Below are 14,479 nucleotides of genomic sequence, written 5' to 3' on the forward strand. Positions count from 1 at the left end.
CTAATTATGCCATTAAAGCTTTTCTTATCTATCTACTGTTCTAACACCCCATTGGTGCATTCAGTTTGCCCATCTATAGCCACACGGTAAGCTGAGGAAAGTCCCTGTTCCACCCACAAATGTAATGAACTACCTCCAGGACCGGGACACAGGCTGTCTGCCACGAACAGAAACTATTTTGCCTGAGGCAGTGTGCAGGCAGGAGACATGTTGGATGAACAACTGAGCCAGTTGCTTGGAGGAAAGGCATGAAATGAGCTTGTTTGGGGAAAAACCGCCCAAATAACCATTTTCCCTGTACTGGTTGGGTGGTCAGTGATGACGTCCATTGAGATCCCCTTCCACAGGGCAGCGGGAGTTCGCAACAGCTGGAGCAGTCCATGTTGCCGCCCTGGGATGGACTTGGCTGTTGCGCAAGTGGGGCACTCTTTCACATAAGCTTCTACGTCTTTGCTCAAAGTGTGCCACCAGAATTGTCTACGAACCAGGTGCAAAGTCTTGACAAACCCAAAGTGCCCAGCCAATTTAACATTGTGACATCCCTCCAGCACTGGGGTGCTATGTGGTTTCCGGGCTGCATGGCCGTGTTCTAGCAGCATTCTCTCCTGACGTTTTGCCTGCATCTGTGGCTGGCATCTTCAGAAGATCTGGCATCTTCAAATCCTCTGAAGATGCCAGCCACAGATGCAGGCGAAACGTCAGGAGAGAATGCTGCTAGAACACGGCCATACAGCCCAGAAACCACACAGCACCCAAGTGATTCCGGCCGTGAAAGCCTTCAACAATACATCCCTCCAGCACCTTTGCCCAGAGCTCTTGGGTGACATACAGCTTATCCCCCATCCACCAACCCCACCCTGGAAATTCTCCCCCCTTTTCCGAGTCAGATGGACGAGCTGTGTGCCTTGCACTCCATCTCGAGCGAGCTTTGCGGGGTGGGGGGTGGGTGGGAGGAAGGGGCTGACCCTTGGGAGGAAGTACCAAATTGCCCCATAAAATGTTTTCACAGCAGTAATAAAACATTCTGAAAGCATTTTAGGTCATATGACACTTATGATACTTCAAAGTGTTATAACAGTTGTTAAACATTTTGAAAGCATTTTGCTGCGTTCATTGCTGTGTTCAGATTTGTGAGTTGGGGCATGTTCTATAATGTGTTGGTGACTTTGAGATGACCTGGTGCAAAAAAATTGTTTTGGGTAGTGGTGGGGGAGGGCGGCCATACGGGGGGCAGAAATCTCAGATTTTGGCCCCAGGCTCCATTTTTCCTAGCTACGCCTCTGTAAGGAACTGGAGGCCCCATGCCTGTCTTTTAGTCCTAGGTTTGACCATTTCAACCCGCTTGATCCGTGTGAGGTTGATGGGCTTCTCTGAGGTTGTCAGCTGTAAGCTGTACCCCTTGTCCTTTTGACCCGGGCCCCTCCTGGTCAGTGAAAGTTTGTAGGGAGGAGCTACGGAGCCACCTGTTGGGTCTCGTCAATGACTCTCTTGAGCAAGGAGTCATCCCAGGTCAGCTGAAAGAGGCAGTGGGCCGCCGCCTTCTTAAAAGACCGAATTTAGACCCTTTGGATCTGGCCAGTTACCACCCAGCGCCAAACCTTCCCTTCCTGGGTAAGGTAATTGAGAGCGCAGTGGCGGTTCGGCTCCAGAAGTTCCTGGAAGATGCTAAAGTGTTGGACCCATTCCGGTCCGGCTTCCACCCTGGTCATGGGATCAAGACGGTTCTGGTTGCTGTTGTGGGTGAGCTCTGGCACAAGTTAGACAGAGGCGGTTCAGTGCTGCTGGTGTTACTAGACCTCACCGAGGTGTTCGATAGATCATGACCTTTTGGTCCACTGCCTTGCTGATGTCGGGGCACAGGGGACAACTCGTTTCTCTGGGACCAGGGACAACAGGTGACGTCAGGGGAGGAGAGTTCGAGGTGATACCCCATTGAGTGTAAAGCACGGCAGGGGGCGATCCTTTCCCCGATGCTTTTCAACATCTATACGCAACCCCCTGGCTGAGCTGGTCCAGAGCTTTGAGCTGCGGTGTCATCAATATGCAGATGACAACCAGCTGGTCCTTACGATGGCGGGCAGGCCAGACTTGGCCCCTGACGCTCTCCAGCAGTGTTTGGGAGCCATGGCTGGTTGGAAACTGAGTCCAGCAAAGACAGAGGTTCTGTGGGTGGGTCGGGGGGAGATGCCAGCTGGCTTTCATTTGCCTAGGCTGGACGGCGAGGCCTCCCATCTGACCTTGTCGGTTCGCAGCCTGGGCACGGTCCTGGGCTCGAAGCTTTCCTTGGAGGCTCAGGTTGCCAAAGCGGCCCAGACTGCTTCCTGCCATCTCCACCAGGCTCGTTAGTTGGCCCCATATCGCTCTCGTTCTGACCTGGCCTCAGTAATCCACTCAACGGTCACCTCCAGATTAGATTATTGTAACTCGCTCTATGCAGGCCTGCCCTTGACCCTGATCCAGAAACTGAAACTTGTTCAACATGCAGCCACCAGGCTTCCAGTTGGTGTGTAGCAAGGACCATATTGCACTGGTCCTATATAATCTCCACTGGTTGCCTATTGAGTTCTGGGTCATGTCCTGTTTCAGGGAGTATCCTTATATCTCCAGATAGCCAAGGACACATATTCCTGTCATCAGCCCCCCTTCCAGCATGGCCAATTGGCCATGCTGGCAGGGGCTGATGGGAATTGTAGTCCATAACATCTGGAGTGCCAAAGGTTCACCACCACTGTCCTAGGAGGTTCTGGTGCTGACCTTTAAGACTGTGAGTGGTCTTGGACCCACATACCTTAGGGACAACCTTTCCCCATGTTGCCCAACCAGGTCCCCCCGCTTCTTGGAGAACCTTCTGGAAATCCCTGGCACCAAACCTATCTGGCTGGCCTCAACTCGGGCCAAGGCATGCTCTGTCCTGGCCCCTACCTGGTGGAATATGCTTGGGAAGTGTGCATTGAAGCAAGTAAACCTGCAGTAAAAATGAAGTGACTTTACGTTGTGTGATGCAGTGTGTTTGGTCTTGTTGTTCCTTTTTGTAAAAACTATTATTAAAATAAAATGTGGTTTGGTTCAGTGCAAAACAGACATCAGTGGAAATCCTCTCTACTTCTTGCAGGTGCTGGCTTCTTCCCCGGAGTTGCTGATCAAGATGGCTCCTGGAGTTCCACCCCTGTCCAAACATATCCCCAGGCCGTTCGGTTCAGCAGCAACGTCACAGGACAGCCCTTCTCATTCGCCACTCCTCCACAAAGAGCCCTCGCTGCAGCGGCACTGAGCCCGAGAAGCATCCAAAGGAAAACCGTGCTGTCTGGCCCCGGGCAGGAGTTCTCCTTCCGTGGGGCTTTCCCCAGCGGTCCGCAATTGTCCCAAGCTGGTTCTGTCTTCCTCCCTGCCCCCGTTCCAGGTCCTGCCTCCATCCACGAGAGGTCCCTTCCCAGCCCCATGCAATTGTCCCAAGCTGGCTCTGTCTTCAGCCCAGCCCCCGCTGCATTGCCTAGGAGGCCTTTCAATCCACCGGCCATCCCTGTTGCTGGCCCGCAAGCAGTATTACCTGGAGCTGCCCCCCGTGCGGCAAGCCCTCCGTTTGTCTTACCTGGCCCTGGGGCCGCAGGAAGGTGGTCTGGTTTTGAGCCCTACGCTCCAGCCATTTCTCCAAGAAGGCAGAGGTTCGTTTTTCCCAGAGGGCAAAGGTTTGTTGCTCTCTCGGAGAATTCTGCCGGGGCCCTTCCCGCATTCCCCAAGCCAAGTAACTGTCAGCAATTGGGAGGCTGTCTCTTTGGCTCTTGAACCTGTCCTCTCTCAGGGACGCTCTGGGGCCTGCTCTCTATCCCTCTGTCCCCCGCTCTCCAGACTTCGCCTAAGAAGGGGCGGTTCCTTTTCCCCACCCCTGACACCAGCTGGTCTTCCCTCTCCACCCCGAACGCGGCAGACTTGGCCTCTCCTTTCAGCCCTGCCGCTGCTGCTAAAAGGGGGAGGTTCCTTTTCCCCACCCCTGACACCAGCTGGTCTTCTCTCGCCTCCCTGAACTTGGAAGATTTGGACTCTCCGTTCAGCTCTCCCGGTACTACTGCTCCCGGCTTCTACCCGGCCTTCTGAAATCCAAGTCCTCCCTCTGACAATGAAATTCCTTGGCATGTTCCCCCTCGGGCCAAGGGCATCAGCTGCAGAGCAGGTGCTCTGTGCCCCCCAGGGGCCGCTCGCGAGCTGGGATTACAGCTGGTCTCCCTCCTGCCCGGAACCTTAACACTTATCGGGAGTGGGACTCTGCCTTTAAGGGCGCCCTTTTTCTGGAAATGATTGCTTGGGGCCTCCCTCCCCCACCCCGAGACTAATGGTTGAACATATTCCTTTGCCCTCTGCCCAGTACCCGAACCAAGGCAGAGCTTCGAATGTGACTGCTTTCTCCTTCTCTCCCAGAGAAGTCTTCCGGGCCCCAACAAGCCCTGAGCCTGTTGGTTCTCTCCCCTCCCTGGACGAATTGAACTTTGAAAATATTTCTGCTCTCGCCTCCATGTACGTGAACCAATACATTCCTGCTCCTGCTCCGGCTCCTGCTCCTCCTCTCCCTTCCCCGACCCAGCTCCAGGCCAGCCTTCCAAATATTTCTTTTGGACCTTTGGATGTCTTTCCCATCTTTCCTGTTATTGGCCAAGACGTACCAATACCAGTTGGACCTCCCCCAAATGTCAACGCCTACTCTTGGACACCCTACTGCCCCAGCCCTATGCAGGTGTCACAAGATGCTTCTGGCTTCAGCTCTGCACAAGATTCCAGGAGGTCTTCTTCCGGCCCCCTGCGGCTGGCACAATTGGTGCCTGGTTCGGTCACTTCACCCGGTGCAGCGTTTCAATTTTCTGGCCAACAGGATCCTGCCCAGTGCCCCTTTGGCTTTCCTTCTCTGTAGAGCCGCCCAGAGAGGAACGGCTTGTCTCTTTGGCCATTCCACAGTACACTCGCCTCTCTAGCCGCTCCTCTCCCAATGGATAGCATGTATTTTGCCGGTGCCCAGCAAAATGCACCTGTTCCAGGGTCTGGGGGTTTCACATACTCTGTCTCCTCACAGGATTCCAGGAGGTCCGGCCCCTTGCGGCTGTCACAATTGGTGCCTGGCTCGGTCACTTCACCCGGTGCAGCGTTTCAGTTTTCTGGCCCCCAACAGGATCCTGCCCAGTGCCCTTTTGGCTCTTTCAGAGCGTCAGGAGTGAACGCTGTCTTTGGCCATTCCACAGGCTAATCACTTCTCTCCCCGCCTCTCCCTAATGGATAGCATGTATTTTGCCGTGGGTTCCCTCTGCAAAGTGCGCAAGTGCTGTGAGCCCCCCCCAGTTCGTTGCCGGTAGCTTTGCAGGTGCTGATGCTGCTATGGGGCAGCCTCTCACTGTCGCCAGCTATGCAGATGGGGCTGACCAAGCATATGTTGTTCCCGGCCCTGCAGATGGCTTGGGGCAGAGACTCCTCCCACCGGGGCCTATCGGACGTGGCTTCACAGAATCTGCCCCACTCAATTTTCTACCCAGCCAACCTTTTGTCAGCCGCCCACTAAGTGCACCCCCCATCTTGTTAGGCCCCAACGTCGGTTTTGGACAAATGTACCCCTCCTCTCCACAGAGGCCCGTCTCAGCTTTTGAAGACCTTTCAAACCTCCCCCCACCAATACTTGCTTCCACTCCTATCCTGTCACCTGCATCTTCGGTGAGAAGGGCCAGACCTCCTCCTCTGCAGCTGACCCCTCCAGGACAAATGACTTTTGACTTCCCCCCTGTGAGAATGCGGCGAGATGCGGGACCCTATTTCGCAGCACCAAAAGCACCAGAAGTAGTCCCAAAGTCACACAGAGGAGCTGACCGGCAAGCCATGTCCATCCGAGTAGGCACCAGCAAGCCACCCAAAGGTAAGGATGATCTGGAAGTGTGTATAACGAAGGGTACAGCGTGCGTGCGTGCAAAATGCTACATGCAGCCATGGGGAAGGGTTATGGGTCACAGAGAACTTGCTCTCCATGCAGACAGTCCCAGGTTCCATTCTTGGTCTCGCCAGACCAGACAGAGGGTTTCGGGGAGCAGAGACTGGAAATGCGTTCCCTGTTCGACATGTTGCTGAGTCAGAGGAGTGAAGCGTCCAGCTCAGGAACCAGGAACCTCCCTTCTGTGTCCCGGCAGGAAAGCCTGAGAGAGAGAGACTTCCGCCTCTCCACTCCCCTGGTAAACCGATCAGATCCCAGGACCCTAACCCTCCCTTTGACCTTGGCTCTCAGGTTGGGTAATAAGATATATCTCTTTCCCCCCCTTTAGGTCAGGTAGCTCTTCCTGGATGTTGCTTCTGGAATTTCTTAAGTCCCTCCAAAGTTATGGCTCCCTTCCGGCATTAATGAAAAATAATGGCAGCTTTTCAAACCACTTTCACAACTGTTTGCAAGTGGATTTTGCTATTCCGCACAGCTTCAAAGAGCACTGAAAGCAGTTTGAAAGTGCATTATTTTGCATGTGCGGAATGAGCCTATGATACCTGGTTACAGAGGGGAAGAGGAAAGGGGGGGGGGAGCCATTTCTCCACACAGACATTTTATCCGCCACCCCTAAATAGGAAACCGCGAGTCATGAACAGAAAAAGGGGGAAAGACAAGGAAAAAACAAAGGATGGGGCGAGGGGAGGAGAGAAAGAGACAAAGGGAGGCAGAAATGATGACGGACATTGTGCAAGCAGTTATAAATGAATGTGATGTCAACATCCATGAAATGCTAAAAGTTCAGTCCAAATGATGCTGGATTTAAATTCTGTGGCTTCCTGAGAAATACTATTATTTCCTCCACTGCTGAAGCTGCAGGTTTTATATGTGGCAGGGTTACAACTTTCCAGCTTGGAATGATAAGGATTTTGGCAAGAACGCGCGGCGTTTTCCCCCCCCCCCATCATACCTCTGCTGCGCAGCTTAATCTCGGAAAGTAGCATCGGGTCCAGCGGCACTCCCCCACTTGCAAGTGGCGGGCATGCAACCACGTAAAGAGCCAGCCCGGACGCTGCTGCTCTGTGACCACCCTTCCTCAGCGCTGCTGGCCATTCCTGGCGCCTGAAGAAACGGGCACCTTTTGATGACCCCGCTGGCTACTTTGGTCGTGGAACTCCCCGGTGAGCGCCAGGAATGATGCGATGCGCAATTGATAAGAGCGCGAGCCGCCATTGTGCAGAAGCGTAGAGTGGGTTCCGAAAGCCCCACTGTCTCCTTTATTCCAAACTTTCTTGCCTAGTTATATTTCCAAAGTGAAGATGCAATGGAGGGAGTTTATAGCACTGAAAAGCTGCATCCGGAACAGAGTCAATTTGATAATAGGGCAAGATCATGATGAATGTCCCTCCAGGGGCAAATCACTCCCAGCAAAGTTTTATGGGCCTATAGTCGAGAGCCAGTGAGCCTGCGGTCGATGTTCAGTGAATTCCACATTCCCATCAGCATTTCTGCCAGGGGACTGGATGGGAATTGTAGTTCGTGAACATCTGGAGAGCCGCAGGTTGCAGAGCCCTGGTCTATGGGACCCAATCTGTGGAACCCGCTTGCGGACCAATAACTTATGGGGTCATTTTTTCATATAGTTCCAGTTTCTAATCCAAAGCTTCGGTAGCTTCCTCTTTGATACCTGCTGCAGCGCTTGTGATTGCAGGCTTGCTTCTTCCTGCCATACGAGGGACAGTTCAGCTGGTAGAGGGTCCAATCCTGATCAAAGGGAGGAAAGTTTAAAAAAATTGCACACTTGTGGAAATAATGATTATGAAATACAAAAGGATGTCAAGACTTAAAGGGCACCTCCCTTTAGTGCCATGAGGTGTGAGTTATTTTCTGAACCAAAAAAGGCACAGTTCACTTGCATAAAAATTATATTTATTTTAAAAAAATGCAGGTTAACGATATCTATATCGGCATTCACAGATAGTGCAGAAAAGAAGTTGAAAAACCGCTGCTGCTAATAATATTACAAAAAGAGCCAATATTATAAAGTCCATAGAATTAATAGTAGCGCCACCTTTGTTACGTGGAAGCAAGCATGAAAATAATATCTAGCCAGGAACAAAATAAGTCATTCTTGAAATAGGTATAAGACATCAAAGCAGCAAATCAAACCAATATTCCAAGTAAAGATGGAAGATTTCTAAGAATAATCTAAGCATTGTAGGGAAGGCTAGGTGTCACATGGCCTAAACCAGTGGTGGCGAACCTTTGGCACGGGTGCCAGAGGTGGCACTCAAAGCCCTTTCTGTGGGCACGTGTGCACAGAGTCCGTGCACATCTAGGCTGGCCTGGGCGCGATCGTTTACCTGGGAGTAAGCTCGGTTTCTGGCAATGGGGCTTGCTTCTGAGTAAACCCTCCTAGGGTCATGATTCACCCATTCGAAGTGTTGCACGGTTGCTTCACCAAGCTTACTCCCAAGTAACGCGTTTCTAAACTAAAACCTCAATATTCAGATTAAATTGCCATGTTGGTACTTTGTGATAAATAAGTGGGTTTTGGGTTGCAATTTGGGCACTCGGTCTCCAAAAGGTTCGCCACCACAGGCCTAAACCCTTCAATCAAAAGGCCTCTGCTTAATTAGCACAGCTGAACGAATTTGAGGTAACATTATCTAAAGCAGGTGCCATGAAGCATAAACTAAGGCGTTAACATTGGCATTCAGACTCCAGTTATCTCTTCCGTGGCCATCAAACATTTAGGCGTCAGGAACGGCCAGCTGAACCTGATAAGGGTTAGAGAGACCCTTTTTACTCTTACAAAAATCCTTGGTAAAAATGGCTGCTGTTATGCTAAGTCACGATATGACATTCAACAAAGTACACATTCTTCACACACACACCTTTAGCCAGTGGTGGGAGCCAAACATTTTAATAACAGGTTCCGATGGTGGTGGGATTCAAACAGTGGCGCCGCCGCACACACAAACCTCCAGTCCCTATTGGGCAGGGAGGCTGCTTTAGGAACCCCTTCTCGGCACTCAGAAAAAATTAGTAACCACTTCTAGAGAAGTGGTGAGAACTGCTTGGATCCCACCTCTGCCTTTAGCTGAAATTTGGGGGGACTTTTGAGCACAAAATTCTCAGCAGATAACACATATTTACAAATCATAAAGAATTAAAACAAATCATATATACACATGGATAATAAAAATAAACATCTAATACAATTTTCCTACCTGTACATATATACAATGAGGTAGACTTTGCTGCCAGCAGCTTCAGTTTGAGGAGTTAGGGTCATAAAGGAGAAATCTCATGTTCTAAATTTCATTACATCAACATTAAGAGATCATATTCCCAAAATGAAAACCAATCATCAGCCACAACCACTTACGGCATTGGCGACTACGTTATCTTTGCCTTTCAGGAGCAGCAGTGGCGTAGTGGCTAAGAGCAGGTGCACTCTGATCTGGAGGAACCAGGTTTGATTCCCTGCTCTGCCGCTTGAGCTGTGGAGGCTTATCTGGGGAATTCAGATTAGCTTGTGCACTCCCACACACGCCAGCTGGGTGACCTTGGGCTAGTCACAGCTTCTCGGAGTTTTCTCAGCCCCACCCACCTCACAGGGTGTTTGTTGTGAGGGGGGAAGGGCAAGGAGATGGTCAGCCCCTTTGAGTCTCCTTGCACGAGAGAAAGGGGGGATATAAATCCAAACTCTTCTTCTTCTTATATGAAAAATTTCAAAGTCTTAATCCTGAAGACTCAAAGCCCACCGCAAAATTTGAGCATTGCTATTTTTAATTTTATTGAAGAAAGCCGGAGGTTGTGATCAGACCTGATTACATATCTGGAGCCAACTAAATTGGGATGAAGCTTCTTCACTGCCCATACTATGGCTAAACATCCCTTTTCAGCGGTAGAATAGACTACTTCTCTAGGTAACAACTTCCTGCTCAAGAAAACAACTGAACAGTGGCCACTAACCTGGATAGCTTTAAAAGGGGCTTGGACAGATTTATGGAGGAGAAGTCGATTTATGGCTACCAATCTTGATCCTCCTTGATCTGAGATTGCAAATGCCTTAACAGTCCAGGTGCTCGGGAGCAACAGCCGCAGAAGGCCATTGCTTTCACATCCTGCATGTGAGCTCCCCAAGGCACCTGGTGGGCCACTGCGAGTAGCAGAGAGCTGGACTAAATGGACTCTGGTCTGATCCAGCTGGCTTGTTCCTATGTTCTTATGTTCTTATGAATTATATTCTTGATCCTCGGCCTTCTGCACCAACGCAGCTCGTAGGCCTCGCTCTGAAGCATCCACGTGCATTTCAAAGGGCTTTGAGAAATCTGGTGCCAACAGCACAGGAGCTGTAACCAAAAAATCCTTCATCAAAAGCTTACTGGCACTTTTCAGTCCAAAAAACCTTAATTGTTGCCCTTTTCCTACATGTCTGTCAAGGAACAGCAATCTCACTAGATTTGGGAGAAATCTTCTGTAAAAACATACAGGCCTAAGAAAGTAATAGGAACAGGCCAATCCTTCACGCTAGCCTCCACGCTAAGCCTCCAAAGGTCTCCTCTGGCCACTGCCAACCTGATGCCCAAGACAGACGGCCTCCTTCCAGCCAAATTGACACTTCTCTGGTCTCAAAGTTAAGCCAGCATCTTGAGTTCTCTGCAACACAATTTTCAAGTGAGCTACGTGACTTTGCCAGTCCTCTGACATAACAGCCACATCATCTTGATAGGCGAAACTGGAATCGAACCCCTCTAACATCTGATCCATTAACCTTTGAAAATATTTACTTGCTCCATTGAGTCCAAATGCCATGTGCTTAAACTGGAAGTGACCTAGGCTACACACAAAGGCTGTTTTTTTCAGCTGACTCAGGAGTCAAAGGAATCTGCCAATAACCCTTAGAACAATCGAGTGTACTGATGAACTTAGCACTAGCGAGTGTGTCAGCCAGTTGACCTAAACGTGGGGTAGGATAAGGGTTTAACTCTGTTACTGCATTCACTTTTCTAAAATCCACACACAACCGGTTTTCTGGAGGCCAATCTTTTCTCTTCAACCAACATATTGGGAGCTGCCCGCCGGCTCTGACATCACCCCACCTCAGCATCTGCTGAATCTCCTTTTCCACTACCAATTTAATGTGGTTATTTAATGGGTAGGGATTCGTCTTCATTGGGGCAGCCTCCCCAGTGTCAGTATGATGAGACATCGAATGCTTTTTCCCTAGCCACACGGTAAACAAAGGCTTAAAACCCTCTAACATCTCCATAAATTGCTCCTGTTGTTTTCTAGTCAAACTCTCAGAAACCTGAATGCTGCTAATATCAGCTGAGATATCGAAATGCCATTCTTCTAGCTCTGCCGTCTCCAAACTAGCCGGCATGGCAAAAGTCACTCCCACTCTGTCAAAACAAGGCTTTAGTCTGCTTGCATAAATTTTTTTTTGCAAACCTTCATTCTCCATTTCCTGAATCATATAATTATCATTTGGGAGAGTTTTAACCACCTGAAATGGCCCCGCCAGGTCTGCATCTTTCCAGCTCACTTGCAAGAATATCATGGGGCACCTTGTCAAAAGCTTTACTAAAATCAAGGTATGCTATGCCCACAGCATTCCCTTCATCTACCAAGCTTGTCACTCTTTCAAAAAAAGAGGTAGGATTAGTTTGGCATGACTTGTTTTTCAGAAACCCATGCTGACTTTTTGTGATCACAGTATTCCCTTCTAAGGGCTGGCAGACCATCTGTCTAACGATTTGCTCCAGAATTTTCCCTGGTGTTCATTTCAGGCTGACTGGATGGTAATTATTAGGGTTCTCCTTTCCCCCCTTTTTGAAGATGGGGATAACATTAGCCCTCCTCCAGTCCACTGGGATTTCTCCTGTTCTCCAGGAGTTCTCAAAGATTATAGCAAATGGTTCTGAGATTACTTCTGCCAGGTCCCCGGGCAGAAGTATGCCACTGTCTTTTACCATCCTCAAGAAATCCACTCCCTGGGCACTTATAGACAGTGGTAGGATTCAAATAATCTAACAACCAGTTCTGAAGGGAGGGATTACAACTAGTTCTCTGAACTAGACAAAAAACTAGCTACCAGTTCTACCAAACTGGTGCAAATAGGCTGAATCCCACCACTGCTTACAGACCCTGAACAGAAAGGTTACCGGGGGGGGGGGGGCGGCATGGGGGGTTATCAACTGCTGCATTGAGTTCGTTTTCTTTCAGAATCCAAAAACGCGACTATGCAGCGGATTGTCGGGGAGATTGCCTTCCAATTGGACCGCAGGATCCTCTCTGTCATCTTTCCTGACCGGGTCCGTCTCTACGGTTTCAACGTCAGGGATATTCCTGATAAACTTGCCCAGGTGAGGGGAGCTTTTGCTTCACATCCTTCCAGCAGTTCACATGGTTCTCTCCTCTGTTGTAGACTCTCAACAATCCTGCAAGGTAGGCCAGGATAAAAGGGGGTGACTGGCCAAAGACCATCCAAGGCACTTCATGTGGTTGAGGGGGCATTTGAACCGCACTTTTTTTGTAGTCTCAACCCAACACACTGTGATACACCTCTGAAGATGCCAGCCACAGGTGCAGGCGAAACGTTAGGAACAAGATCCACCAGACCACGGCCACGCAGCCCGGAAAACCCACCACAACCAGTTATCATAGCGAGACTGGGCGGAGCATATTTTAATGGGTTTAGTATTTTAATATGTATAGAGCCTATATTTATATATGGTTGACTGATTAAGTTATCTTGGGTTCTATTTGTTACATCCATGTTGTGCACCGCCCTGAGCCCTCCAGGAGAGGGCGGTATATGATATTATTATGATTATTATGATGATGATGTTGATTATGATGATTATGATGATTATGATGATGATTGTTGTTGTTGTTAACAACAACAACAACAACAACCAGCTGAGGTCGTCCCAGTGGTAATCGGCACGCTGGGCGCCATCGCAAAAACACTGGGGCAGCACTTGAAACATCTTCGAATTGACAAAATTAACATCTGTCAAATTCAGAAGGCAGCCCTGCTGGGATCTGCACAAATACTACGCCGATACATTACAACTTCCTAGGCCTCTGGGTGGGGCTCGAATTGTAACGAAGGCCAACAACCAGCTAAAGATCTGGCAGCTGTGAAATCTACCATAACAATAAAATACCCCTGAATCCTTGGGATGTCCTGGCTTACCTGATACAATTCGGAAATTCAATAGAAGGAAAAACTGAGGTTCTTGGGCAGCTTCACCTGCACTGAAGATGGGGCAAAGGTGCGAGGTCCCTTGAGGGCAGAGGCACAGCTGCAATGGGGTGGTTCGCTCGGGCGCTGCCATTGCAGTCACATGGGGGCAGAGCCAGGGGCATGTCAGGGGCATGTTGGGGGCATTTCAGGGCGGAGCATGTCGGGGGCGGCGAGGGGCGTGTGCAGGCAGTTCATGACCCGGGCGCAGTTCCCCCTCCCTTTGTCACTGCTTGAGGGTCCCCCCAAAACCTCCCGAGTCTAAAGCTTCTGTTCTCCCCACAGAGTGCAAGCGACAGCCAGTCTGGGCTGACCAATGAGCAACGTGCAAGCTACCTGGAGCGATACAAAAACCTCTCGGCCCGGCTGAAGCCCCTGGGCTATGACCCAAACATCCACCCCAGTTTCATAGAACACATCGTGAACACTTACGGGATCCTTCGGGAGCGGCCAGACTCGACTGGCTTTGAGGCAGATGCCTACAACAGTGTGGAGTACCTGCGCAGCGTCGTCCAGCAGATGGTTCCGGAGGAGAACCGAGCTGACTGCATGATGCTCCTGAACTGCCTCCATCTGCTGTCACAGGACGACGGGAAGCCCATGTTCATCTGGTGACCCCACAACCACCCTGCACGAGTGTCCCACTGCAAGGGCAATAAACCACCCGAAATTGCCTGGCCAGAGCGCCTCATGCTCCGTACTTCCTGGGTCCCCCCGGAGTCCCTTTGTTTGGAGGGGGGCCGATAGGAGGGAGCCCCGTTGTGGCCTTCGATAAGGTGGAACAGGGTGGAATGGGGCTCCAGCCAGACCCAACCACAGCGTTCCGTGGTCACCCAGAACACAAACCAAACCCACCAAAAAAGAGAGGCCCAGTTGAAAACGAGCAGTTCCAGAACTCACTGCTTGGGGCGGCACTAGGCTTGCAGCCCGGGGGGGGGAGGGGAGGGCTAAAAAGGCCACCCCGGACCACGGGGGAGGCAGAGAGCATTTCTGAGGAGCCCACTGAAGAACCAGAGTTGCCCTCAGAAGTCTGGCAGCTTGGAAGGGTGTGTGGCGCAGGGCAGAGCATGCAGATGCTCTCAGATTCATCCCCCCAGCAGCTCTGTTGGGTGTTGGGAAAGGCCTCAGGCTGAGGCCCTGAAGGAGCCGCTGCTGGTCAGAGTAAACAGAACTGACCTTGGCAGACCAACGGTCTGAATTCCAGGTAACAGACGTGGCCAGTGGCACAGTCCTGAGCTCCCCCTCCAGGACCCCACCAGATTCCAGCGGCACCTTAA

The 14,479-nt window shown here is 50.7% G+C and overlaps 1 protein-coding gene across 1 annotated transcript; it reads left to right on the plus strand.

Annotated features, from left to right (window-relative positions):
* The first annotated feature begins 5,757 nt into the window (after positions 1-5,757).
* On the plus strand, positions 5,758-14,051 carry LOC125425118 (speriolin-like). Its single transcript, XM_048482644.1, has 3 exons — positions 5,758-5,887; positions 12,179-12,318; positions 13,488-14,051. The coding sequence occupies exons 1-3, from the start codon at positions 5,764-5,766 to the stop codon at positions 13,815-13,817; spliced, it is 594 nt and encodes a 197-aa protein (XP_048338601.1). The 5' UTR covers positions 5,758-5,763; the 3' UTR covers positions 13,818-14,051.
* The last annotated feature ends 428 nt before the right edge of the window (positions 14,052-14,479 follow it).

Source organism: Sphaerodactylus townsendi, unplaced genomic scaffold (assembly GCF_021028975.2).
Source record: "Sphaerodactylus townsendi isolate TG3544 unplaced genomic scaffold, MPM_Stown_v2.3 scaffold_19, whole genome shotgun sequence".
NCBI lineage: Eukaryota > Metazoa > Chordata > Lepidosauria > Squamata > Sphaerodactylidae > Sphaerodactylus > Sphaerodactylus townsendi.